Genomic DNA, 27,808 nt, shown 5'->3' with positions numbered 1-27,808 from the left:
CCTTTGGGAGTGAGCTCTCGACACCTGTAAGGACTCTCATAAAATACTTGACAAGTCAGTCAAGTGGCTGGAGATGATCTTTATTGAGTCTTGGCAATCCAAATCTCTTCAGGAGACAGCAAGTCTTATTTAATGAAATTTTACCATTACTTTCTGTGAGTATATTTGTGAACTGTGATTACCATTAAACAGATAAATACCACGTGTAATTTTGGGTATTTAATGTCAACTTGTCAGGGCTGAGAAAGAGCATGGGATGTGGTGTCTTCTCCCTTGAGCACATGACCCAAGTCATTTCAACAAGCGTGAAATAACAATCAAGATTTGGTGCCTGTGACTCTGCAGGGACATCCATATTAAGAATATTTACATAAATACTATAAAATATCATTAAATTGCTTATGGCAAATAATTTTCTTTGGATATAGTTGTCTTGGTTGATTTTGTTAACTTGACACAGACTAGAAGCTCTGAGAAGGGAATTTCAGGTGAGGAATTGCCCAGATCAGTTGGCCTGTGGGCGTGTCTGTGGGAGTTTGTTTAGATGTTCATCCATGTGGGAGGGCTTAGCCCACTGTGGGTGGCACAATCCCTACGTAGGTAGTTCTGGGCTGTATGAAAACCAGCTAAGCAAGAGCCAAGTGAGGCAGCAAGCAGGATACTCCATGGTGTCTACAAGATCCTGTTTGGCTTCTGGCTCTGAATTCATTCAGTGATGGAATATGCCCTGTGAGCGAGGCACATTCCTTCTTCCCCTAAGTTGCTCCTGGTATTGTATCACAGCAACAGAAACAAAAGCAGAACAGTAGCGAGGTTCTCCTGGTCTTGATTTAGATTCAAAACCAATTTAGCAAACTTGAGGACTAGTGTATCCTCAGAGCTGGATGAGGAATGATTTGATTCTTCTGAGAACCGACTGTAGCGGGCACAGTCCTCACAGACACACCCTTTACACTCAGTCACCGCCCCGTCAACCGAGTTGACAGACAGCTTCAAAACACCCAAGTCTGTCTACCATTGTGTGCATATCCAATCCCATCATTCATGTTAGTTTTATATAAATTGGATAATAAGATGTGTATTTTGTGAGCTGGTTTTAATTAAATATGATAGCTGATGTGTATTCTCAAAAAACTTAGTTAACATAGGTACTAGTACACATGAGAAAAGCAGGTGCTGGCTTCCCTAACTTGCTTTCTTCGCAGCTCCGTATAGCATAGCTCAAGCGTTGCTTATCTTGGTACCTGTTCTGTATATTAAAGAGAATGTACTCTAGTTTGAGTGAGCCAGGGTCTTCTGTAGTCCAGGCCTCTGCCTGTGTTCACCTTCCTAACCAGGGATTGCAGGCCTCTGCTGCCATGCCCCACTCAGGAGACTGTGCTCTGTGCTCTTAAAAGGAAAACAAGTTGTCCATTTCCCAGTGCTGGCAGAGCTTAGCTGATTGCCCATTTTAATTAAAAACTGTTGGTGGAGAATTAGCTTCTTCTTTCCGAAAACTGGGTAAATATTCCTTGGAGAGGCAAACAGCACTTTCTCATTAATAAGTTATTGAGTAAGTCATCCCCACTGTTACAAAATACAGAGACCCAAGACGGGCTCCATAACTGGGCCAGAATTTCAGAGAGTCTAAACTCTGTGTCTTAAAAATAGTAAGATGCACAGTGTCTGCGGATCTTTGAGACAGGGAGGAGACCGAGGTGCAGATTAGGAGGCCTGAACGTTTCTGCTCTAGCAAGCCAGGCGTGACTCGGGGTGATGTGAGGTCAGCTATTTTCTGGAGAGTATCATTTCTTCACGGAAGAAATGAAAGTCTCTGTGAGCAGTTTGCTTTGCCTTTCTAGAGCCGAACACCACAGTACCCCATGATTCATCTGCTTCTAGATGAGACACAAATCCTGCAATGTGCCTGTCCTCCTACCCCCCCCCCCTTTTTTTTTTTTCTTGAGGCAGGGTCTCAAGTAGCCTAGGATGCTATTGAATTTACTATCTAGCTGAGGCTGGCTTTGAACTCCCTATCCCCCTGCCTGCCCTGCACTAGCATAATAGGCCCATGCCCTATGCCCAGCTCACGGATCCAGGTGTGAGTTTCTTTTCGTAGTTGTTGTTTTATAGACTAGGGTCTCCTGTAGACCAGGCTAGTCCCCGAATCAGTATATACCTTTGGACCTCTGATCTTCTGTTGGGGATCAGGTGTGGGCCAGCCACCATGCCCAGTTCATGTGGTAGTAAGGCTCGAACACAGTGCCTTAGAGCTGCTAGACAAACCCTCTAAACTATATCCCTCGCCCACTACTCTGAGTTTTACTTTCCTGTGAGCATGGTGACTTGTTTTGTACCGTTGCTGAGAGACGAGAGGAGAGCTGCCTGCCAGTGGACGGTGTGGAAGAGTATGAAGGACCCCCCAGTTAACCCTCTGAGCTCTGAAGGAGATGGCCGGCCACCTGCCCCTTTGGAAAATGACTTTCCCCAGCCTTATTTTCGCTCTTTCAGATGAGTGCAGCTCGTGACCGCACCCCATAGCAGCTGGCAGGGTGTGAGCACACTAGAGTCCTTCCTGCTCCGACTGAGGATTTAGTGGCTGGATGATGGGAGGGCTGGGCAGGACAGGAAAGAGAAAGTTGAGGGGAAGGTGGGGCAAATGTCGTGTTAGGCTCGTGGCCCCTTGGTAGCCGATGTAGAAATACCTGAATATTGTAAGTTGGCATACACCTGCTAAGACTCAGCCTTGAGTATGGTAATACTTTATATAATGTACTACTTAACTTACAGATTTCAGACTCCAGCTGACTTACCGTGTAGTACCTCTGGGGCTCAAGCCTTCCTCGCGTTCTTCCCACTGCCATGGCGCATGCCGACAATGATGTAGATGTTCCCACGGTGGCCTTGCATTTCATGAATGAAATGTTTTGTGTGGGACTGCTAGCTAATTTTCCCACAGAAATAGCATTACAATTTGGCGATTTCTCTGTGTTAACCTTTTTCTCTTTGCCAGATTTATATTCTGCGATTACAGCTTTGCTCCAAGGAAAAGACTTTGAAAATGCAAAGGCATCACAGTTTATTGCATTTAGAAGGTAAAGCTTTTATACTGTGTTAATATACTCCATCCAACTTTTAAACAGCATCGTGTTTTAGTGTACGTTGTGCTTAGGGGGAGAAACTTGTAATTTTTCATTATTAATTCTCATTCTTACTCTGAAGTATCTTTTTGTTAGCCGTGTCAGAAGGTATTCGTACCAGGGCTGTTTTCTGTCGAGTGTATTTATACACTCACAGTAAATATGAGTGGAACAAAACTATGTGGAGGTAAAAATTATAAAACACTTTTTTTTCCCCCGGCTGGGCATGGTGGTACACGCCTTTAAATCTCAGCACTCGGGAGGCTGAGACAGGTGGATCTCTGAGTTCGAGGTCAGCCTTATATACAGAGTGAGTTTTTCAGGATGGCCAGGACTACCCAGAGAAACTCTCTCTCAATAAAACAAAAGAGAAACAAACAAACAAACAAACAAACAAAAAAAACTACTTTTTCCTTGAGAAAGTTCTGGAACCATCTTATGGGATGTACTCTAGCAGCAGGGACTAGCTTGCGCAGAGCCCCCAGCTCCATTCCCAGTTCACAACAACAGCATTTAAAAACACAGGGGCCCGGTATATAATTGTCGGTAGACATCAGCCAGTGTGTGACACGTATCACTGACGTGACTCTGGTTTTCATGTGTTTCAGGCAAGACTGTGACCTCATCAATGACTGCTGCGCTAAGCACTACACAAACCATCTCATCAAGTGAGCACCCTTCTCACTGACACCCAGGAAGCAGGCCTGCCTTGGTTTGCTGTTTGTCACATACGCAGAAGCATAATGGTCTCTTTAATTAGATTAATTGTATGTCATTAGAAATCAGCCTGAACACTGAGTAGAATAAGATGAGAAATAAGGAACGGTCATTTCCCTGTGGTGTCCAGGCTGGCAGCCTCCAACTTCAAGATCAGTGTGGAGAATAAAGGGACGCCGTGGCCGTGTGGTATTTTCCGGGGCCTGCGCCACAGGCTGTGTGTAGAGAACCCTGTTTGAGTGACCGGAGGAGCAGGAGTGTAGCTGAGTCACCATGCTTGCACATTAACTAGTTAATTCATATTTCTTGTATTTGCCAGCACGTGTTCAACACTGGGGTTGTGTAAAATATAGAAACCCCTGTCACAAAACACTGTTGGGTGGCCCAACAGAGGATTCAGAATGTGCTTGGTGGGGCCCACGCAATCGTGGTCCTAGCACCCTGCCCTTGTCGAGTAATTTTATCTTTCCATTTCTGTAAGCGAAACTGACTGCACAGAGGTCCCTAAAGGGTGGAAGAAGAGCAGAATGAAGAATCAACCCAGTGCTTTTGCAGTGATAGGCCCATTGCTGCTCTTTCCACAGAGCGGTGCCATAATTATTAAAAATGGAAATATGAGGAAGCTCTCTTGCAGAATGTAGAGAGAGAGAGAGAGTAATTTGCATGAAAAAATAAGGCTTTCGGTTTAGAAAACGGACGGACCAGAGCAGCCACACCAGTGTCTCTAACTGGAGAGAGCTCAACTGGGCCAAAGGGTTTAAGGTGACCAGGGGTGAGCATAAAATAAGCCGGAGACAGCGACGGCAGCTTGACCTCTTGCCCTTTGGAGAATGACTCAAAGATGTGTGCACGTGACTTTGTATCAGCTCTGGGTGGAGTGCGGATCTGAGGTGAAGAGGGACGTCTCCAGGTTCTGATGGTGTGTGATTGCTTCCTAATACAGAGACCACAAGAAAAAGCTCATCTTTGCAGTCAATGATAAAATCTGCTGTACCCGGAACGCCTATCTCGCAGATTTAATCCCTGACAAGGACTTGAAAACCAATGGGAAAGGTTCTGATGCTGCCCCCTCCGATGCTGCCCCCTCTGGTGATCCCCCTTCCGATTTTGAAATCCCGCAGGATTTTGAAAATGACATTCGACTGTGCAATGGGGAAATATTTTTCATAAAGAGGGTAAGTCTTAGGTAACAATGTTTGCCAATTAGAGTTTTTTGTTTTTTTTCTAAAGTCTTCAATTTCATTCAGGATTTAATCACATCAGAGATGATATTCTTGTTCAGTGTTTTCTTAGAAGTTTTTATACATCATCCTTCAAGGTGTATATTGGTCTGTAGGGTTTTGGGTGTTTTTTTTTTTTGTTTTTGTTTTTGCTGTTGTGTTGTTTTTAAGCAATGTCTTGATCAGAATGTGACGGAATAATTGGGAATAGTTGAGCTGGAAAGCATTACTTTAACTTTTTTTAATGAAAGGTATGGAAGGAAACCTTCTTTGTGGTAAGCTGGAAGTTTGACTAACAAAGGACAAGGACACAGCTATCCCTAGGTGTAGCTTCAGTGTAGAAACTTTAGTAACAGTTTCTGCTTATTCTTGTGTAGACCCCTCCCGTGCTGAAAATACTCTGTAAGGGCTGGGAGGGGAAGGATGTGTGAGGACCGGAAGTTTCTGTTTCTGCTCATTGAAACACTCAAATGTGAAGGCATTCCATTAAGGATGGATTTGAAGTCTTTTCAAGTCTGTTGTGGTTGCTCCATTCTGGATATCGAACCCAGAGCCTCACAAGTACTGTCAGCCCCAAGCACCTGGAAATTCTTAATTTGATGTATAATGCTGGTATTTGTGTTGCATCCTAAGACTATCTTTATCACATATGGGCTTGAATGAACGCAAAGTTTTCTTTGTCTTGGTCCCAGGATAAAACTGATGTAACCTTCCAAGCAAAAAGACTTTTGACCATCAGCAATGAGGCTGGTCTGGAAGTGACTGTGGACTTTAACAAACTGGTGAGACACTGTCAGATAAGACACGCCTGGGCGCGGACTGTCCACACTTTCCAGGTGAGAGCAGATGCTCACATAGCCACTTGAGTACCTGCTTGTGTTAGTAAGGTTTTATCATCAGCGTGACAAAGTGCCTGGCGAGAAAGGTTGACGGAGGAGTTTTTTGCGGCTTACAGTTTGAGGGTTGGGCCCTCGTGGCGGGGAAGACAGAGCAGGAGCGTGAGGTGGTTGGTCACATTGCATCCATAGTGAGGAGGCAGAAGATGAACACGGCTGCTCAGCTCTGTCTCCTTTTCATCCAATCTGGGATCCCAGCCCATGGAATGATTTCTGCCTGGTTAGAGTGCGTCTTTCCACTTCAGTGAACACAGTCAGAAGCTCCCTCATAGATGTCTGGAGATGGCGTCTTCTCTGTGTCTCTTGGTCTCATCAGGTTGACAGTCAGGGCTAACTATAACTTCACCACAACATGAAGCCCCCCCTCGCATTGTTTTCTTTTGCATTTCTTTTGCTGTTATTAATTTGAACTTTTTCCGTGCTGTCCTGGTTTCTCGTTTTGCTTCAGTTTCTGAGAGCTGCTTCCCACGTAGGACGTGTACACGACAGGTTTCTGAGAGCTGCTTCCCACGTAGGACGTGTACACGACAGGTCGCCTTTGTTTCTGAGCACAGAAGCACAGGAAATGCTCGACGCACTTTGTTCTCTTCTGCGCGCCCTGCATTTTGAAACTGAGCTCAAGTCTCCATGTGTGTGAGGAAGGCATGTTAGCTGGAGCCATCTCCCAAGCCTTTATAGTCTGTTAATACCTACATTGTCTTTATGTTTGGTAATCAGAGTTCTTGTTTGAGTATAATTCAGATCATATAGAGTTATATTTGTGTGTGCACATTTGTATGTGTGAATATGTCTTGTGTGCTCGTGTGTGTGTCAGATGCGCTCATGCATGTATGAGCACATGTGTGTGGCGGCCAGAGGTTAATGTCAGGTGGCCTTATTAGCTCCTCATCTGTTCTTTAAGACCCTAATTAAACCTGAAATTTGCTAATGTGAACAGACTGGCTAGCCCACAAGCCCTGCAGAGTTTCTTGTCTGCTTCACTAGTACTGAGGTTACAGGCGTGAACTAATTTATTTATTTATTTTTCTGCATGGGTACTGGGGATCTGGACCAGGGTTTTATGTTTGTGTGACTGGCACTCTACTGATAGAGCCATTCTCTAGACAATCTATGTGTGTGTGTGTGTTTACCTTTGATGCGGGCATACATGGTGTCTGTACATATTTATATATTCTCCTGTTATTGGCTATTTTATATATCCTTTTCTTTGCCATTATTGGTAAACACATTTCTGATGTCCTCCTGAGCTCAGACTCTTCGGTGATGACGTCCACTCTGGAGTGGCCCCCGTGTAACACGTTTATGTGTAGGTTTGTGCAGCCATTTCAAAGTCTTTGTTCAGGGAAATTGGAGCACTCCATGTAGTCTTTACAGTTTGTTTTTGTCACCAGAAGCCAGCTGTGGCCCCATGGAACCTAATGTTGGTAGTGTATTTAACAATCATGAGTTTTGAGATAATGAATAAAATAGATTCTGCAGGAAGAATGGATGGAGTGTAGACCCACTGGCCGAGGAGAAGGACGAGAAAGTACCGTGAAGACTCTCTCCTCTTTTAGTATTGTGTATGTGTGTTTGTGTGCACGTGTTGTGTTTGTGTGCACGTGTTGTGTATGTGTGTTTGTGTGCACATGTTGTGTATGTGTGTCTGTATGCACGTGCATATTTGTATGTATGAATGCAGGTATTCTGGTGCTGCTGTGCATGTGTGGAGGTCAGAGCAGTCTCGTGCCCTTGGTCACCACTCCTTGGTCATTTCCTTGCTTTCCTGCTGTGTTCGCCAGGCTAGCTAGGTGAGGCTTTTTACGGGGCGTCTGGTTATTCAAACATTTTCACTTGTGAGCCATCCTCCTAGCCTCATCCCTGAGCCCACCCCATTGAGTTGCTGTGCTAAGTCTTCCCACTGTTTTTACCTCTCAGGGGTCCGAGGAGAACACAGTCGCCTATGTACTGGGGAAGGCAGGCCGCCAGCACTGGCAACATGTCTACACCGCAGTGACGAGGGGCCGCTCCAGAGTGTATGTCATTGCCCAAGAGTCCGAGCTCAGGAACGCCATCAGGAAGCGCAGTTTCCCCAGGAAGACGCGTCTGAAGCACTTCTTGCAGAAGCAGCTCTCTAGCGCCTGTGCATCTCCAGCAGATTTCCCATCCCAGCCCTCAAGCCCTGAAATTGGAGGAACACCCAGCTCACAGCCTTCAGCATCACCCCTCTGTAGAACCCCAGACAGGAGAGCTACTCCAAACCACGCCAGGGATGAAGCATCTTCGGCCAAGGAGAAGTTCACCTTTGATAAAAGATGGCTGTCAACTTCTTTTAACGACATGGATACAGATGAGGAGTCCGAACAGCCTAGGGGATCCAAAAGAACTGGCGATGGCTTTCCATTTGATGGAGAAAGCCCCAGTAAATTCTGTATGGTAGGAGCAATGTGTCTTTGTGTTCATGTTTCCACTGCCATCTGCAGTGTGCCTGGACAGGGCTGCGTACTTCCGTTAGGGTATCACTGTGCCTGGACAGGGCTGCGTACTTCCGTTAGGGTATCACTGTGCCTGGACAGGGCTGCGTACTTCCGTTAGGGTATCACTGTGCCTGGACAGGGCTGCGTACTTCCGTTAGGGTATCACTGTGCCTGGACAGGGCTGCGTACTTCCGTTAGGGTATCACTGTGCCTGGACAGGGCTGTGTACTTCCGTTAGGGTATCACTGTGCCTGGACAGGGCTGCGTACTTCCGTTAGGGTATCACTGTGCCTGGACAGGGCTGCGTACTTCCGTTAGGGTATCACTGTGCCTGGACAGGGCTGCGTACTTCCGTTAGGGTATCACTGTGCTGCAGAACCCTGAGACTGCTGTGCCTCACCTCTTCCAAAGTCTCCCTTCTGGGTCCTCTTGGTGCTGACTCTTTTCTCACCCTTCCTGAAGCAGCTACTCTGGGGCTGTCCCACTGACTGATGGATTGATGGATGACTGTCATATTCCGTGAGAAAACTTCCCACTCTGTACCTGCCTTCCTGTCCTCCCTGTCGGTTACCTCTAGTGCCCTCACTCCTCTACTCCATTTCCCTTGCTTTCCTCCCACACCCCTTAGCTGGGCCGTCTCTGAAGGCCTTGAGGACACACTGTATTGTCATAGTTTCAGTCATCCGCTTTGCCTGGGTGTTTAGGTGGCTGCCATGATGTAGGCGCTGGGAACTCTGGGTAAGCAAGTAGGGATTCTTTTTCACACGTATGTGGGCTGCAGGCAGGTTAGGAAGAAAGTTCATGACTCACTGAAGAGAGTCCAGGAACCAGTTCCTTTGTATCTTTGTTCCTAGAAATAGGCGCTGTAGAACCGTAAGACCTAACGCCTTTCTCTCGGCTCTCATTTCAATCCCTTCTCCTAGTGTGACTAACACTCACCCCGTGAGGTAGCTTTTTTGAGAAACGTCCCCGCTCTGCCTAGGCGTGGAGGTGATTGGCTGCCTACCCCCATTGCCTTCTCACCATATCCCCCATACTCCACTCCCTTGGGTGCTCAGCTCCGTTCCTCCGTTCCTTGGGGTGAAGGCTCACTGTGCCCCAAGTGGTCTCTTGCGGCTTCTCAGTCTAGATTAGCTCTCCCGCCACCGTGGGATTTCTTGCTGTCACTTCTCGGCTTCAGTCAGTCTACTGTTCTTGTTCATCAGTTCACACTAAAGGAATCAAAGTTTTCTCTTATCTCTTCCTTTTGGCTTTTATATTTTGGAGATGTAGCTGGCAGCTGGCTGACTAGATGGGAGAAGGCAAGCAGTATTCCCCAAAGTCCCTGCTTTCTGGTTGAATCAGTTTGGGAAATAGCCACAAAGCCATTTACTGAGCTGAAAAAGACACAAGAAGACCTCGCCTGAGGAAATAGTGTGTCTCCTCCGGCAGGCAGAAATAGTTACTCCGCTTAGAAATGGGGGATTTTAAATGACTTCTAAATATGGGTTCAAGAGTTTACCAATTGATTTATGAACTTGCCACAGATTTGCTGGGTGGGGTTCAGCGGAGCTGAGTTCAGAGTGAGTGCTGATGAACTTGCTCAGTTCTACAGGTGACACCCATGTCCCCTGCCTGAAGGCGGCACAGGGCAGAGGACAGATTCTCTAAGAGGCTGCCTGACACCTGACAGAGTTCAACTGAGAGGAGATAGCAGAGGATTGGGAGAACAAGGTATGCAGTTGAGAGGTAGTGCTGCAGACCCGGGGCAGCCGGGACGGACGGACGGCCTGCAGACCCGGGGCAGCCGGGACGGACGGACGGCCTGCAGACCCGGGGCAGTCGGGACGGACGGACGGCCTGCAGACCCGGGGCAGTCGGGACAGATGGATGGACTGCAGACCCAGGGCAGCCGGGACGGACGGACGGCCTGCAGACCCGGGGCAGTCGGGACAGATGGATGGACTGCAGACCCAGGGCAGCCGGGACGGACGGAAGGACTGCAGGCCCAGGGCAGTCGGGATGGACAGACGGACTGCAGGCCCAGGGCAGTTGGACCTGATGGACAGCCTGCAGACCCAGGGCAGTTGGGTCGGATGGACAGACTCTTTTAAAGAGACTGTCCATTCTTCCTATTGGAGTGGAGATTCCTAGGATCATTGTAAGTGCTTGTGAATTGAAATTCAAGGAGGTGACCTTGGTCTTGGTGTAATGGAAAAACTCTTAAGGTGATTAGGGAAAAACTTTTTAAGTTCTTGGCATACAGAAACCCTGAGTACAGTGATTTGTCTAGCTGTCAGGTACTTACCACAGGGCAGGAGAGATGCTAAGGGGCCGAGCTGAGTCCTAAAAATGAGTCAGGTGTAGCTGGCATTGGGTCAAGAGTGGCACACATGTGTTTGGCCTGGGCATAGGCTCCAGGTATCATTTGTCGGAATTAGTAAAAAAGGCTAAGCAACAATTTGTGGGGAAAGGGACAGTCATTTTTCTTCCATGGCAATAGAAGATCCCATGGTGACTCTAAGCCTCATCTACACTCCGGTGCAGAGGTGACATTTGATGCACCATTTCCGTCTTAGTGTGATACCTTTCCCCCCTGAAAGTAAGCTTGCAAAGGCCCTGAAGCTAGGCTTTTGACCAGACCAGTAAAGAGACAATTGTAAAGAAAGAGCCTTCAAAAAAAGTTTCTTGAGTTATATTTCTTCTCACCAACAGTGGGCGGGGGTTATGATTGTGTGTGGTGGAACAAAAAGAAATTGGCAGTGTTGTTCAGCCCCAGTCGTGAGTCTGCTGGAGCCTCTGACTTTGACCAAGGCCAGTATTGCAGATCTGCGAACGGAAGAGTGATTGGGAACTGTTGTGTGCTGGCTCACGTCCTTGCACGATGACATCAGCCCAAAGCTTGTTCGTGGGAGGAGATAATGTTCTTCTTTCTCACAGGCTTTGCCAAAAGTATACGGTATCTACAGGAATCCCTGTAAATGGGGAAACAGAATTCAGAACGTTAGGACTGGCAAATTCGACACTTCTGTCTTTCCATAACTCTTGAAGAATATATCATTTTTGAAAGAAAAAGTGTCAAGGGCTGTCCATATGTCCTTCCTTCAAATTCACGTTTTTACCCACGAGCCACACCCGCATTTAAATTCAACACATGATGACATATACGGCTGTACTACAAGGATATATTTTGAGAAATACCTCCTTAGGCAGCCGTGCCATTGTGGTACAAATATTGTTTGTGTGCTCACACCCACATAGGTGGTTATGGGTATGGTGGCCTCTTGGTGCAATAGAAGACACAGTAAGACTGCATCATGTGCTTTTTCCTAGGGTAAGAAAGTGCGTGGATCACAGTCTAAATCAGTGACTCGCCACCTTCCTAACGCTGTTGTCGTGACCCCCTAACCATAAAATTATTTTTGTTGCCAGTTTATTAATTGTAACTTTGCCACTGTTAGGAACTGCAATCTGTACTTTCTGATGGTCTTAGGTAACCCCGTGAAAAGGTCAATCGACCCTCAAAGGGATCACCACCCACAAGTTGAGAACTCTAAATTAATGAAAAAAGTCAAAGTTGACCATAAATGCATCAGCTAGAAGCACAGTGTGCTGTATTTCCACATCGGCAGGTTTATGTAACCGGCTCCACAAGTCCATGGTTATTGCCCTGCACGAGGCAAATGGAAACTTTTAGATCCATTTTGACCTCAGGGGACTGCTATTATATTATATATAGTTCATCATCGGCCCAAATGTCATGATGGTCTGCGTGACACTACTAATGACTGGACCCCTCTTTGCTTCCATGCTTCTAGTACATTAACAGCTTTGGGTTTTGAAAAAAACACAAATTCCTGAAGGGAAATGTTGACCTGTTATCTTGCCTGCTTCAGAAGTAGAAAAAGAAAAATACAATTGTGCTTTTTGATACAACTATCTGAGCCAACACTGCCAAATTTATCAGATAAAACAGTTATTTCCAGAAAATATGTTTCTATAAAATTCGCATTGTGATATAAAAAGCAAGCTAGATAAGACAATCATAATGGCCGAGGGAAGGTCAGCCCCTGTATTAGTCAGTCTTTCAGGAAACAGAGCCATTTGCACGGTCCATCTGTTGATCTGTGTGTCTGTCCCAGTAGACGGCATTGGAGGAAACCTGTTCAAGTGAATGTGGAGACGTGCAGGGGAGTTTATAGGACCAGATGTAGACAGTGCTGCAGCTTGAGTCTTAAGGCAGGCAGGCAGCCACAGGCTTTCCTCGAGGAACAAGGTCTTTTTCCTGTTATGGTTTTCAAGCGACTGGATGAGGTCCCCCCACCTTGCAGAGGTAATCCACATATCAGAGATTCACTGACTTAAATATTTCTTTTACTCGTGCCTCTGTGGGAATGCTTAGAATAATGTTTGACAAAATCCAGGTTCCAGAAGTTCAGGCAAGTTGGTACAAATGGTTGAATAACCATGCCCAAACTCTAAAGTGTACAGGGATAGCATTGTGGAAACGTGTTGTGTTTCTTTTCCTTTTTTCTATGATGGTAAAAACTGAGGACCACGGTGGCCTCGTGGATGCTACTTGGGCATCACTAGGGGCATGAAGAGTGTGACCATATGCCATGTAAGAGCTGTCTTCATGGGTGTGCAGCCTGGCAGTCATCAGGACTTGTTTGCATCTTCAGATTCTTCATGTTTGCACAGGGAACCTTCATCGTAATTCTGTGCCTTGCTCCCACATTAGGTAGTAAGCCCCATCCCTTTGTTTTTAGAAGTTAGATGCCTGTATTTAGGCAATGCACAGTTCCTTCTTCATGTCAGACCCTTAGCTGGGTACAGGGGATGCCACAGGGCAGAAGCAGATGTGATCCTCCAAGGAGCACATAGACCATTGGTAGGTTGCTCAAGACTTCAACGATTGTGAGGAGTGCATTCTTTCTTCTTTAGAAGCAGTGGGGGGCAATGGAAGTGCCTATGGTAGGCAAGGTGTGTTTTTATAAAATTAACTTTATTTTTATTTCCAAACAGGTTGAAAAACCGTCTCCACAGGTGTCTTCTGTATTTCAGAATTTGAGGTTGAATAACCCAATTCGCAGACGACTTTTCAAACCTACTGATGACCAAGAAATGGTTAAGTCAGATGTGGTGGCTCACATCGATAATCCCAGCAGTCAGGAAGCTGACACAGGACAATCTTGAGTTCCAGGTCAGCCTGGGCAACATCACAAGACCGACGATGTTCAGGCAACACCACCAATGAAAACCTCCAAACAGGAAGAATTTTACTCAAAATAATTTTGCTCAAAATAATTATTTTTCCTTTCAAGGCAAAGTGGCTATTTTATTTTAGCCTCAGTGTTTCAAGCTATGAGAAGATTGCTGTAACTGGGATTTTATTTTTTGGCATTTGTATTTTGGGTATTTGCTCCAAACGAAATTTTTATTTGCATTTTTAAATCTGAATTTAAAAGCAGATATTTTAAATTCACCTGATAGCCACGACAATCTCCTCCTCTGCCCTCATGAGAACAGTGAACACTGGATGGAGATTATGGAAAAAGATGCTGTGTGCTTAGAAGTCTCCCGTTTTAGGGATGCCGTATGTTCTGTGATAAGCTGCGTGACCACTGTGGATCATCATCGCCGTTACCCCAAAGAAGTAGCAAAGGTGGGCTAATTGTACCTGTTGATACTCACACATCCAAGGGTGCTGTGTTTGCCACAGAGGTGTTGATACAAAGCCATCATGCACTCCATCCCTGCTCCTGGGACTCGGCATTCTTGGGACTTTTTTTGGATTTGCCTTTTCTAGTTGGGAGTACGTTTTGATTATATCCCGTTGTAGGGAACCTTTCTCTTAAAGTAGATTGGTTTTTAAAATATTTATTGTCAAGTGGTAGGTTTTTTAAAAATATTTATTGCCAAGTGGTACTGTGGTTTGGATGTGTCCCCAAACATGGGTTTTACTGCGGTAGTGGATGCCTGGTGGAGTCACTCTTTTGCTGTCCTGAGGGCTCTTGTTTTTGTTTTACTTTATTTTGTCGGGGATGACAGGTCCCATTAGAGGTGCACACTGGCTACAGACACACCTTGTCTGGCAGTTTGCTTCACTGCAGTTCTCAGCGTGTTATACATTGCTACTGTCCAAGAGCTCAGATCATACAGACACTTCTCGCAATGAAATATTTTAATGTGTGCACATCGCTTTATTCTCACATGCTCGGCTGTTTTCCTGTTGGATTGCTGGTATAGCGTGGGGACATTTTTCTCTCTTTTCCTTTCATTTTGGGCTTTAAGCAAGTACTTTACTACTAAATTGCAGCTCTGGCCCTAAACTAACTTTTCTATGTACTTGGAAACAAACAAACAATAACAATTGGGCCCCACTTCTGATTGTAACCTTCTCTTGTTGCTGTGCCATGGTTCTAGTTGGTGGTGTCTCCGAGATACGCCTTTGTGAGCAATAAATTTACTCTTTGCTTTACTAAGTTGCCCAGTCTGGTTTTTGTTTATAACAACACAAGGAACTAAGACCAATGGTAAAATAAAAAGTTAAGTACTCATTAACTTAATGTTTTCAATAGTGTTGTGAACAAATTCTATAAAATTTACCCACTTAATGAATACAGTTTAGTAGCTTTTAGTGTAGTGAATGAATTGTGAAACTCACTACAGTCCATCCTCGGGCACTTTCATGACTGCCCAGGCTCACACCCCACCTAAGCACAATCTACTCATTTACTCTGGCTAACTGATTTGTCTTTGTAGATTTGCCTATAATGCATGATTCCTGTAAGTGAAGACAATATGACATATTTCCTGACAATGCTATTCAGATTTCACCAACATGTATCAGTAATGTATTGGTAATTCAACTCACTCATTACTGAATAATATTCCTTTGTATGGATATATTGCATGTTGAATTAATCCACCTATTAGTGGGTTGACAGGGTGATTTCTACTCTGGCTGTTATAATTAATACTACTCTGATCACTTTGTGTAAACAATTTTGTGTATAGATATATATTTTCGTGTTTATGGATTATGTCACTAGGTAGAATTGCTGGGTTATATAAATCTGTCTTTAGACTCTTCAGCAGTTAGCATTTTATATTGTCACTGGTAGTTATGAAAATTCCAATTTCTCCAGTGTGTGCGCGCGTGTGTGTGTGTGTGTGTATGTATGTGTATGTGTATGGTATGTGTGGACCTGTGTGTGTTTGAAGGAGGGTGCATGCACCTAATTGAATATGAAGGAGGATGTAGAGTGTCCTGCTCCATTACTGCCTTAGTCCCTTATGGTGGGGTCAGTGGTCAGGAACTCTCCTCCTTTTGACCACAGCCTGCATTTTGCATGGGTTCTGAGATTTGAACTCAGGTCCCTCAGCTTGGGTACCAGGTGATCTTGCTCTAAGCCATGTACCTTTTTGTTGTTTGTTTGTTTGTTTTGTTTTTCGAGATAGGGTTTCTCCATGTCACAGCCCTAGCTGGCCTGGAACTTCCTCTTGAAGACTAGACCTGCCTCAAATTCACAGAGATCCGCCTGCCTCTGCCTCCTGCAATTAAAGGCGTGTGCTGCCACCGACGGCCTTTGGAGAAAAAAATCTATTCCTATGTTTTGACTATTACGTTAATATCAAAATCTGACAGTTCCTGATACAGACTACATATGAGTCCTTTATAAAAAACAAAACAAAACAAATGACCTGCATTTTCTCCCTCTCATTCTATGAGGTGTTATGTTGAAGGACATGTTTTTGATTCTAGTGATGTCTTTTGTAGGATGTTATTGCTTGCAATATTTTTGGTGTTATAGCCTGCAAACCATGGCCTGTCCAGAGCCATGAAGATTTATTTCTGTGTTTTTCTTTTAAATGAGTTTTTGGACTTATTTAGATGTTAGATTCACTTTTAGTTAGCCTTTGCATAAGGTGTGACAAAGGGGTCCTGGTTCATTCTTTTGCAAATGGCTATCCAATTGTTTGAGCTCCATTTCTTGAAGAGATTGTCTTTTCCCCCATGGTTGTCTTCATATCCTTGTCAAAAGTCAGTTGCCCATGTGAGACTGTGTTTATGGCTTCCTAGTTGTATCCCACAGATCTGTATGTTGGCTTGTGTGTAAATACCACAGCATGCTGACTTTATTACTGTAGACTGTAGTACTGTAAGATTTGAGTACTCTAACGTGACTGTTCTTTTACAAGATTGTTTTAGTTGTTCTGGGTCCCTTGGAGTTTTGTTGTTGTTGTTTTCTTTGTAAGACATGGTCTCACATGAGCCCTGGTTGGCCTGGAACTTGCTATGTAGACCAGGCTGGCCTTCAAGTCAGAGAGATCCTCTTGCCTCTGCCTCAAGAGTGCTGAGAATAAAGGCGTTAGCCATTGTGACCTGGATTCTCTGCATTTCTGTATGGATTTTTGCTTCCAGGTTTTGTGAAGAAGGCAGCTGGAAATCTAGTGAGGAGAGTTTTAGGACTGGATGGACCTCACGTTAACTTCGACTCTTCAGAGCTACAAGGACGTTCTTCCATCTCTGTCAGGGCCCTCTTTAAAGTTTAGAGCATCACACCTAATAATTCTAAATTTATGTAGTGACTTTGGGTGAGGTTTACTTTTAAATTTCTATTCTCTTGGATATTATTGAATTGAAATAGTTTCCGTGCATGTTTCTGTCTTTGTGCAGGTGGGCATGCACATGCACACATGGAGGAGGCCGGAGAGCAACCTCAGGTGGTTCCTCAGGTGCCATCCACCTTGTTTTTGTTTTTGAGAAAGGATCTGTTTGTTTGTTACCTGCAGTTCACTGGCTTGTCTGGCTGTCCAGTGAGCTCCAGGATTGGCATGTCTCCTCCTCCCCAGCAGTGGGATTACAAGCACAGTTTTCTAGCTGGGCTTTGAAAGAAAACCTCAGAGCACACGATGCTTACGTGACAAGCATTGTCTCCTCAGCCGTTTGTCATAATTTTTGGTTGGTTCCTTGTTACTCCACAGAAGCAAATGGTTTTTGTATACTGGTCTTGCTGAACTGCTTGATTTTGGTAGGTTTTGGTGGATACCTCTGAGTTTTCTGATAAGACATCTCACCTACAAGCAGGTGTCACTTGAATTCTCTCTTTCCAATCCGGATGCATTTTACGTTGTTGTGTTGCCTAGCACCCTGGCCAGATGCTCTGCATGCACCGTTGTAGAGAGGGCACGAATGTGGAGCCTTGCTGTGTTCCTGACATTAAGGCGTATTCGTCAGCTGTCACTGTACAGAACCATGAAGACAAAGCTCATTTGGTTTCCAGTTCTGAAGTCTCTACATAACTTCAGTGACGGCGGCCATCGTTCATCATGGTGGAAGCTGTGCCATAGTGCAAACTCCTCACCTTGTGAACCAGGAATCAAGACAAGAAACCAGGCGGGACTGAGCCCCACAATCCTTTTTGAGATCAAAGTTAGGCACTGAAGGATACCCCCCAAGGCCTCATATCCTAAGGGTCCACAGCACTTCCCAGTAGGACTACCCTGGAGACCAAACCAACACACAGGCCTTGGGTGAGGGAGAGAGTATTCAGCATGGCCTCCAAATAGCACTGGAGGAAGGAATTCAATCTTTACCACTCCCTTGTTAGCAGTGAACTTTTTTTTCATGCTCTTTAAGACCAGGATTTCTCTTTGTTGCTAATTTGTTGTATGTTTTTACTAAGGAGGGAATTTTTGTCAATTGTTTTTTCTGTTTCTACTGTGACAATATGGTTTTAACCTTCATTGTATGGCTATGGTATAATGTGCTGATTTTGTTTTTTGGATGTTAACCCAAATAGATTGTCTCCAGGATACAACAAAAGACAAAAACCACTGCTGGTTCAGCTTGCAGGGCCCCGCTGGGGATTTTGTCCCCGACAATCTTAGGTGATGTGAGTGGGTAATTTTCTTGGTCTGGTGTTGACATCAGGGTATGCTGATCGCAAGAACAAATGGAGAAACATTCCACACTCTTTTTTCCACACTAGTTTGTGAAGAAGTGGTGCTTGATCTGCTTGAAATGCTTGGGGATTCCTCAGTGAAACTGGCTGGATTTGGGCTTTTCTCTGTAGCAAGTTCCAGTGGTTACATCTCCTTGGAACTGTAAGTCTAGACTTTCTGCTTCAAATCCAGGTCCGTTTGTGTTTCAGAGACTGTTTAGAGAGTTCGAATCTTGAGGCGTTTGTCTAAGTCATTCGTCACTTGACTGGAGATCAGAATAGTCCTCCGTCATCTGCTGTTCCTGTAAGGCAGGTATCAGGGCTCGCTGCACTCCTGATTTCAATAACTGGAGAGCCCCTTCTCCCTCTGGTGAGTCCAGCTAATAGTTTACAAAATATGTAGAGAATTTAAAGATCTACTTTTACTATATTTCTGTGTGTGTGTGCGCGTGTGTGCACACGTGTGCGTGTATGCACATGTAGGAACATGCATGTGAGTGCAGATGCCTGAAGAGGCCAGAGGTATTGGATCCCCACGGAAGTCATGAGCTGCCTGACCTGGGTCCTGGGAACCTTTACAAGTGCAGTATGTGCTCTTAACTGCTGAACCATCTCTCCAGCCACCGTAATTATATTCTGAAAGTTCCATGGACTGTTCTGTTGTTTTATCATGGAGAATGTGTTAATTTTCACTCTTACCCTCATCCTAGGAAGGGCCATTAAGGAGGGCTGTATTCTAGCTGACGTGAGAGTTAGTCAGGGTTCAGGGTCCTGGGAAAAAGTTTGTTATTCTATCAGATTGCCTTGTGGGTGACGGTTCAGCTCATCATTTAGGAACAGCCAAGGAATAATTAATCGGCGTGGGGATGGGTGGCAGTCTGTGGCTTACTATAGTTATGTGGAAAGGATGGTTCCTGCTGATGCCCATTTTCTGGAGCACAGAGGTTGGTGGGCATAGAGGAGGGAACAAGAAGTATCAAACTAGTAGATAGAAAGCTTCAACTATAGCTGTATTCTAGATATAGGACTCACAGCTTCAATGCCATCAAGATGATATTTAAATTAGCCTGCTTTCCTTAGGACACAGTGAAATAAATTATATGTAACTGGGTCTCAACATAGACCCTGGCTGGCCTGGAAGTCACTCTGTAGATCTCAGAAATCTGCCTGTCTCTGTCCCAGAATCTGGGCCTAAGTGCACGTTCCTCTACACCTGGCAGGAACTAGCTTTTATACGATGTCTGTACTGTTGGGTCAAAATACAACTAGTTAACCTAACTCGGTATTCTGGCAGCTGTCATTGGAAGAGAACATTGTCTAGGACCCTAAAATTGGGCTGTGAAGCAAATGCTTGTTCTTCGCAGCCCATGAAGACTCAAGGGTTCTCTGACATGGCTGAGCACCTGACTCGATGCCACCAGTGGCCAGGGTTGCACAAGTTTCACAAGCTGGCCTCCCTGGATGGCCATAATTATTGTATGACGCTGCAGCTGGTCACTGTGTTCGGAAACGACCACCCGAGATCTCTGGACTTTATTTTCATTGTTTCTAACAGTCTTTGTCCATTGATTCGTTTGTGTTCTACTTCATCTCAGTCTTTCATACGAGGTCATCCCTCATTTTAGTTGACAGGATTGGCTCTGGCCACACTTCCTTGCCTGGATTTTCACCTCGAGTTGTTGTGCAGACCTTGCTACAGCTGTTTGGGCTGTACAATAGGAATAATAATAATAAAAATACAAATAAAGAAGTGGAGCTTCACTTGGGGTCATGTGACTGCCATGTGTTTATAATGTGACCCTGTGCACACTGGATGTAACTTTATAAAAATGAAAGTGAATTTATAGAGCCTTGTTGAGGTTTTAAAAGGTATCATAGTTAAAGGATACATTCTAATAACTAATGTAAACGTGCCTCCAAGAATGCATGCTGTGTTTTCTAAGGGCAGATGTTGCACCTGTGAGTTAGGAATGGTCATGGTCCCCTAAAGTGAATGACACATTGGTTTCAAAGGTGTTGCTGTGGGCAGGTGTTCTCTGCCCTTTCTTGTATATGCTGTAGGCTCTTTGGTGTAGTGACCTTCAGTGTCCCACGTAGGGAAGCCGCTGCCAGGAGGTAAATTGCACACCACATTTTGAGCACTAATGCTGGCATCCAAACCCAGATCTGACTTCACAGCTCACTCTCTCGTTCATCCGTAGTGATTTCGGAGTTGACGCAGACTCTTCCCTTCTTTGGGAAACTGGAAATGAACATTGCAGCGTTCAGGCTGGGACACCGAATTACAGTCAATGCACCAAAAATGCAGGTCGTTTTTTTTTTATTTTGGCTTTTTAAAATCACTGTTTATTCCATTTGGTAGAGGATTTTTTTTCATACAAATATTTGCAACAATTTTGAATTCCCCAAAACCATACATAGACGATAAATACCATGCTATTAAAGTATTAAATTTGTACAAAAATACTTTACAGTTTAATACTTGTTTGTTACAAACAAAAATACATATTTAAGTGACTCATGATCTTTTTTTAATTTTTTTTCCTTAACAGGATTCTGTTCTATACTTTCTTGCCCTGGCAGTTCTGAAATGTGTTTGAAATCATATGTTTCTTTGCACAGAAAAAGATGAATCATTTTCCTTAAACAAAGGACACAGTGTTTTGATGCTTTATCTGTGTGGGTGTATTAGTGACCAAAATGAACATGTTTGGAAAATAATTGCTTTGATATTCTACCATCAATATACAGATCTATATATTTTTTTAATATTTACCAAATAACAGTTATTAGTATAGCTATTCAAAATATCTGAACAAATGAAAACAGTTGCCAACAAACATTAAAGCAACTGTCACAGTTATTTTATTGCTTTGGGGATGGTGATTGGCAATGAGATTTTGTGAAAATGTATTTACAAGTTCAGCAAGTGGCATGGCTCAGAACAAAAGGTAGCCCCGTGTCATTAAGTATGTGTGCTGTGCACCCTCGGTGTGCCAATCTACAAACGTGAGCTAGATGTTCTAGGTGCCTACCCATAAAGTGAACCTCATTTCATTAAACTCTTCATTCATTCTTAAATTCTTTAGTCTTGGATTTTAAAAATAGGATCATATCACTAATTCTCCGTGTTACTACACATTCTAATTCATTATCAGAGATTTTCAACTATTTAAAAAATGTGTCTTAAGGGGGGAAAAACAGGTCACAAGACATATCCTGTTTGATCATCCGTTGCATAGGGAGTAGCATACATCTTAGTTAAAATCATTCCTACATTTACCACCACCTATTATGATCTCCTGCGTGCATCGTTGCGGAAACGTTTTAAGAAAACCTAATGCTCTACCTGTGCCCCTCCCACTGTGCAGGCCTAGCAGTTGACCCATCTGCTCCCCTAGCAGAGCCAGCTTTACGTGAATCCACGCTGCTTCTGTTCTTACGTGAATGACTGTAGAGTAAGAAACGTATCCTTAGGGAAATTATCATAGAGAATATTGTCAAGTGGATGTTTCTGTAAAAAGTGACAGGAAGATGAATTGTAAAAATGTTTCCTCTGATCTTAAGTCGTGGGAAGGGGTGGGCTGTTTCCTTTTGATTCTCTACCATTGGGCCTGTCAGAGAATGGCCTGCCAGTGGCTGGAGCGGCCACTGAAAAAGAAACCTCTTCAGGTTGGGAAGGGGTGTGAACATGAGCCATGGGGGACATTTAAAAGACCCCTGTGCTTGCAGTTAATGCCACGTGACTCTCTGTGCTTCAGCTGTCACAGAAATCTTAAAGGGATTTTTAGCACCATGTAGATATTGTCTTCTGTCCTGCTTTGTAAAGGTGTTGCTATAATGTGTTAGTGGGTTCTCGTGTCTCTAGATTACCACCGTGGCTGGGCTGTGGGAAGAAAGCACTGTTCTGTGCGCTCCAGTCTCCCGGCAGAGCCTGCTGTTCTATTGACTTCTGGGAGGCCAGTGGGTTTCTGCTAATGACCAGGTCCAGCTTGTTGCCAGATTCGGCTATGAGCGGCACTACCAGGCAGCAGTCAAAGTCTCTCGTCCGGACGTGGTTAACCTGCCAGGCCAAGAAGAGCCACTTTCAATGACTGGTGTAGCCACCGCTCCCAAACCCAGAGGCCAACGGCTGAACCCCGAGGGGGGCCATGCCGTTTGGCTACTTGGTTCACTATTTACCCTCTGCGACTGCCTGTTGGGAGCTGAAAAGCAAGGCAACATCCTCCTGTCCCCGCACTAAGATCACCCCGGTCAGTCTCCTGTTGCTCAGTGCTTCCCCAGTTTACAGCAGAAGAAAGCAAAGCTTAGAGTGTAGACTAGCGGTGGGCAAGGGCCCCAGCGAGGTAGCCAAAGGCAGTCGGGCTGCCATGATGCTTAGCTACCTTGGTTAAGAACAAACCCACCCTCTCCTCAACTGACACACGCTGTATGCATTCCAATTCTCTTTCAACACCGTGGGCCTGGGAATTGAACCTCGGTGTCACACATGCTAGGCAAACCCTCTATGATGGCGTTATAGTCCCCACCCAACAGCAGCACTTGTTAAAAATCACCTGCATTCAATTCCCACTCCTGGTTTCCTATTCCCTCCCCTGCGTTTTGAGCACAAGCATAGGGCCCTTTGAAGGACTCAGTTTAAACTCTGGGAACCGTAGCATCCTCAGTTCCTTGGCTGTTGGCAGCTTACTACGCCAGACATCCACCTGTCCCCTAGCTCTCCCCTGATGTAACAAATGATGGCAAAGGTTGCTGCCTGGGCCTGAGAAGAACACCATGCCCACGTCTCGAGCTGCTGGCTAGAGATGAACACTTGCCTCTTCTCTGGCTGCTTCCTGCTCCCACTACTTCCTCAATGGACCCCTCAGGCATTTGCCCCCAATTGAAGTCTCCCAGGACAGACTGCTAGGTGCCACCTCCTCTCTTGTCTTCACTCTCCATTCTTGTCTGTGTGACTTGGGGACAGAGGATTCCCCTACTGGCTCAAGGTGCTCTCCCATCCGGGATCCATTAGTGAGCAACACTGAACTGCTGCAGAAGGACACTACGTTTACACTCTGCATATCCAAGGGCTGTCCACCCCCCAGGCCTGGCTTTCTCCCTAAGTAGTGGGGGACCCGGGGAATGGACTCTGAGAGCCAGGACTATACGCAGCATACACTGGACATGGGTTGGACAAGAGCCACCAGGGCCTCCTCTATAAATGTATGTCTCACATAAGGGCTTGCAGTTACTGAGACAACTCGGAGAATTTGTCTTTAAACCATTACCCAAGTCAAAGATCCAAATCCCTGTTGCTGCTCATTAAACCAGGCTTGCTGGCTACTCTTGTACCCGATGCCCCGTTAAACCTGAAGCCTTGTTTCTCATGGTCCACTCGGCTTCCCTCGGCTTTGATCCTCTACTGTTTTCTTAATTCTTCCATGCTTCCCTCCGCGCTTCTCCTCCCCTTCTAGCTAGGCGCTCACCATGGGTACCTTTGTCTAACCCCTCCTTCCAGAAATCTTTAGCCCTGGCTGGAACATCGTTTTTAAGCAACAGATCAAACTTAAGAACTGCGTTGCATCGGGATGTGCTGAAGTTACGAAAGACTTTGTCCAAAACAGGTAGGTAGCTTTAGCCACACTTCCCTTCTCTGGTCTCCTCATGAACACCTGCTTGTCTGCCATGTCCCTGTTCATTCATGGCAATACTGTATTGCTTCTCTCTCTCTCTCTCTCTCTCTCTCTCTCTCTCTGTGTGTGTGTGTTGTAGGTACATGTGAATGTGTGTTTGTATGCAGGCAGGTACATGTACCGTGGGTGTGGTGGTCAGCGACAGATATCAGGGATCGTCCTGGATTGCTCTCCGCCTTTCTTTGTTTAAGACAGGGCCTCTTACTGACACTGCAGCTTAGTGGTTTGGCTAGACTGGCTGGTCAGCGGGCTCCAGGGCCGTATCTAGGCTGAGGTTTGAGGCATAAACATTCAAATGGAAAGGACAGCTCAGTGTCAGAAAGCTCAGGAAGTTGAGATAGAATCCTTTATCCAGCTGTTCGCTGCTGCTGGCGCCATAGCTCAGTGACAGGAGGGGAGTGGAAGGGTCCAAGTGTGGAGGAGAATTTGGAAGGCATTGCTGCTTGTAGGTCAGAGGCAAGGATTCAGGACTCCCTCTGAGGTCTTACCTGTAAGAGCCTGTCATAGGGCTTCAGGCCACCAAGATCACCTGGCCCAGCTGGGCGGATATTCTTGACATACACTCCTTTCTCCAGCAGGCCGTCTGCCACGCTGAAACCAAAGTCCTCCATGCCGGAGTCCTTGTATAAGGTCACCTGGAAAGTGTGAAAATGTGGAAGTTAGCGGGAGCCATTTGCTGCTGAAGTCTCTTGGGTGAAGGAGCTTCACAAACTGATTTCGGTCACACAATGAAGTCACCATTCAGGATCAGACATCCACCCCTGCTACTTTGCTCCCACCCCAAGAACATCCTTGGAATCCAGAGTCTCTACCTGAGCTGCCAAAGAAGGACAAATAAGTCACATCTTTCTTCTTATTGTTATTGTTCCTCCTCACTAAAAAAGGGTGTGTATCGTGTGTGTGTGTGTGTGTGTGTGTGTGGTTCGCATGCATGTGTGTAGGTCAGGGGACAAAGTCAGGTACCTTGGTACCCTGATCTATCATCCTCCACTGTATTCTCCTGAGTCAGCTTCTCTCACTGAACCCGGAGGTTGCCGTTTTCCAGCAAGGCTGACTGGTCATTAAGTCCCATCAATTCTGTCTCCAAGTCAGTCCCTTTCCCTTCCTGTCCCCCACACAGTACTGGGGTTACAAGCATGGACTACCACACCTGGCTTTTTCTTGGGGGCTAGGGCTCTGAACTCAGGTCCTCAGACTTGTATAGCAAGAACTACTTTTACCTACTAATCCATCTCCCCAGACTCCACCTCCTCCTGTCAAACTTCAGTCATTAGGCATAGGACACAGAGGGCAGTTTGATGTCTAATGTTTCCTTGGAGTAGCCCTCAGGCTGGGAGAGAAGCCAGGGATCAGCCTGGTGCTCTGCTACATACTGTATTCTACACCACCTCTCCATTTGAACCCGTGCCACGAGGTAACACTGTGGTATTTGCTGAGAGGCCCATGCAGCTCATCAACAGAACTCTTTCTAAAACACCCCCAGGCAGCCTAATAAAACGTTACCTGGGGATGGGATAGTTCTGTTTACTTTCCCAGTGTTTTTTCGCAGCTCAAGGTGTCTACCCTCCCATAATATAGCTGATACCCCACACTACACCTGAGGGCAGCTCCCTGCAGCTCCACCCCTCCCCCAGCTTCACTTCTCCAAGAGGCAGCCTGAGGTGAAAGAGAAAACCATGTGCACACCCACAAAATGCTTCCTGAACCCCTGACCGTGTTCCCAAGATTGGGCTGAATGCTGGAACAGAGGTAAACAATAGAAACGAGAGTCAAACCCACGCCGAGTTTCCTCACTCGGCACTTTCCATGCACGTGTGCTAGGAGGTGGGTGCTGTTATTAAGGTTTATTAGGTGCCCTCCAAAGTCTCATTATATTTCAGCAAGGATCTGGGCTTACTTCACAAACTAATCATTACACACACACACACACACACACACACACACACACACACACTCCTGTCAAATAGTAGAAAAAAAGCAAATCCCTCAGAGCTATACAAGGCAAACATGACAGATAGACCTTTTAGATTTTTATATCCAGTTATTTGACTGAGGAGAGGTATGGACCACTGAAGAAAACACAAAAGGGGTCAGTGTGGGGATTTTATTTCACTGAATAGAAAGCTAAAAGCAAAACAAAACAGAACAAAAAGCAATCAAGCTTCCTGGGTCAATACTACTTACCAGCCAGCTCTGTGGTCTGTGGTTATAGTCATTTTAGAGGTGATAGAATTCAATTTTATGGAGGGTAAGCAATCTGCCCAAGACCACAAAGGTAAGGGATAGTGAGGCCGGGTCTGTCAGAATCCAGACACCCAGTGCTTAACCAGCATGCTCCACCAGTGACCAGAATGCTTATTCCGATGCTACAGTGAAGGCGTTTGTAGTTCACATTTTCAAATGCCTCACACTGGACGGTGTTTTATGATTCATGGCATCTGGAGTCCTGGAATTATGGTATCTAAATATCCCATCCTTCTTATCTTCCTCTTTCCCCCAGGCACAACCCCCAAAGGCTTGGAACTGAATGTGTGTGTGTGTGTGTGTGTGTGTGTGTGTGTGCGCGCGCGCGCGCGCGCGCGCACAGCAGGACAGTTAGAGAGGAACTCAGAAAGGGATGGAAACTTATCCAAGGTCAAACAAAAACTAAACAATAGAGAATTGCTTTAAAATAAGATCTGATTGTAAAGCTCTGATTTTTTGCTACATACTGTATTATTTAATGTACGGTTTCTTCAAAATGCCTCTTTCCTCCAAATGCCTCTTTTTCAACTGGACACTATAGCTCAGTGGTAGACTAGTTACTTAGGATGTCCAAGGCCCTAGGGTCCATTCCAACACTGTCAAACCAAACTAAACCTCCTTCCCCAAATCTAAAAAACAGTACAGAAAAAAATATTTAAAACCTTCTGAAATTATGTTTTTGTCTCAGGCCATAAGATGGGTGATATCTGCATTTATTCACTGAAGGGAGTTACTAAGTTTCATTTTACTTTATGTATAGGAATATTTTGCATGTATATATGTATGTACATTATGTAGCTGCCTGTTGCCCTCCGAAGCATAAAAAGATGTTACGATTGCTAGGAGACAGAGTTACAGATGGTTATGAGCTGCTTTGTGGGTGCTGGGGATTGAACTTGGGTCCTGTGCAAGAGCCATGAGTGCTCTCAGTCACTTAGCCACCTCTGAAGCCCTGGAAGAAGATCACACACACACACACACACACACACACACACACACACACACACACACCAGCTCGTGTTTAGGCACTCATATTGGTGAGAATCTATGTACATGACAGAGTGGATCTGGAAAAGCCCACGAGGCCTCAATTCTACAGGAAGAACCACAGGCAACTGAGACTAGCTGAGACTGTGAGGAGTGCTCTTCCCCAGGGAAGAGTGCAGCAACTGGTGTTCTGTGCCAATGGCCAGCCATGAAAACATACACACAAGTAAACATTATGTGGACTGAGTGTTATATTTGAGAATACATATGTATACATATATGCGTGAAGTAACAATTAATGAAAGAAGAGGCCATGAATTTGAAGGGGTATATGGGAGAGTTTGGAGGGAGGAAAAATAGGGGAGAAATGTTGTTCTAATTGTAATAAATAAATAAACAAACTTCAAGTATCTTTTAAAATGAAGATGCCACGCGCCAGGACTCCTGTGTCCATCACTCACTGGCAGCAACTGTCACAAACTGCACTGACTTCGGTTGCTCTTGACTTCATCGGGAGAATGTTTGCAGACGAGTGTCAGATGGTAGCATGTGTCTCTAAGGAGCT

General features: G+C 45.2%; 2 protein-coding genes across 11 annotated transcripts in view; one reads left to right on the top strand and one right to left on the bottom strand.

Annotated features, from left to right (window-relative positions):
- Nucleotides 1–14,868, top strand: part of Helb (DNA helicase B) — a 28,851-nt gene extending 13,983 nt beyond the window's left edge. The window contains exons 8-13 of the mRNA XM_048418149.3: nucleotides 2,993–3,074; nucleotides 3,728–3,787; nucleotides 4,780–5,011; nucleotides 5,749–5,892; nucleotides 7,870–8,367; nucleotides 13,413–14,868. Coding sequence (XP_048274106.3) covers nucleotides 2,993–3,074; nucleotides 3,728–3,787; nucleotides 4,780–5,011; nucleotides 5,749–5,892; nucleotides 7,870–8,367; nucleotides 13,413–13,583 — 1,187 coding nt within the window. The 3' untranslated portion in view covers nucleotides 13,584–14,868. The remainder of the gene's footprint in view (nucleotides 1–2,992; nucleotides 3,075–3,727; nucleotides 3,788–4,779; nucleotides 5,012–5,748; nucleotides 5,893–7,869; nucleotides 8,368–13,412) is intronic.
- Nucleotides 14,869–20,640: 5,772 nt separating this feature from the next.
- The window catches only part of Grip1 (glutamate receptor interacting protein 1), a 634,564-nt gene continuing 627,396 nt past the window's right edge, over nucleotides 20,641–27,808 (bottom strand). For all 10 annotated transcript variants that reach the window (XM_085683147.2, XM_085683148.2, XM_087902104.1 and 7 more), the window contains 2 exons: nucleotides 24,501–24,647; nucleotides 20,641–22,400 (listed from right to left, as the gene is read on the bottom strand). In XM_085683147.2, coding sequence (XP_085539273.2) covers nucleotides 22,173–22,400; nucleotides 24,501–24,647 — 375 coding nt within the window. In that variant the 3' untranslated portion in view covers nucleotides 20,641–22,172. The remainder of the gene's footprint in view (nucleotides 22,401–24,500; nucleotides 24,648–27,808) is intronic.

This window comes from Myodes glareolus, chromosome 26, assembly GCF_982192425.1.
Source record: "Myodes glareolus chromosome 26, mMyoGla1.1, whole genome shotgun sequence".
In the NCBI taxonomy this organism is placed as follows: Eukaryota; Metazoa; Chordata; class Mammalia; order Rodentia; family Cricetidae; genus Myodes; species Myodes glareolus.
The sequence above is the reverse complement of the archived record's forward strand: the minus strand, read 5'-3'. Positions and strand labels throughout refer to the sequence as shown.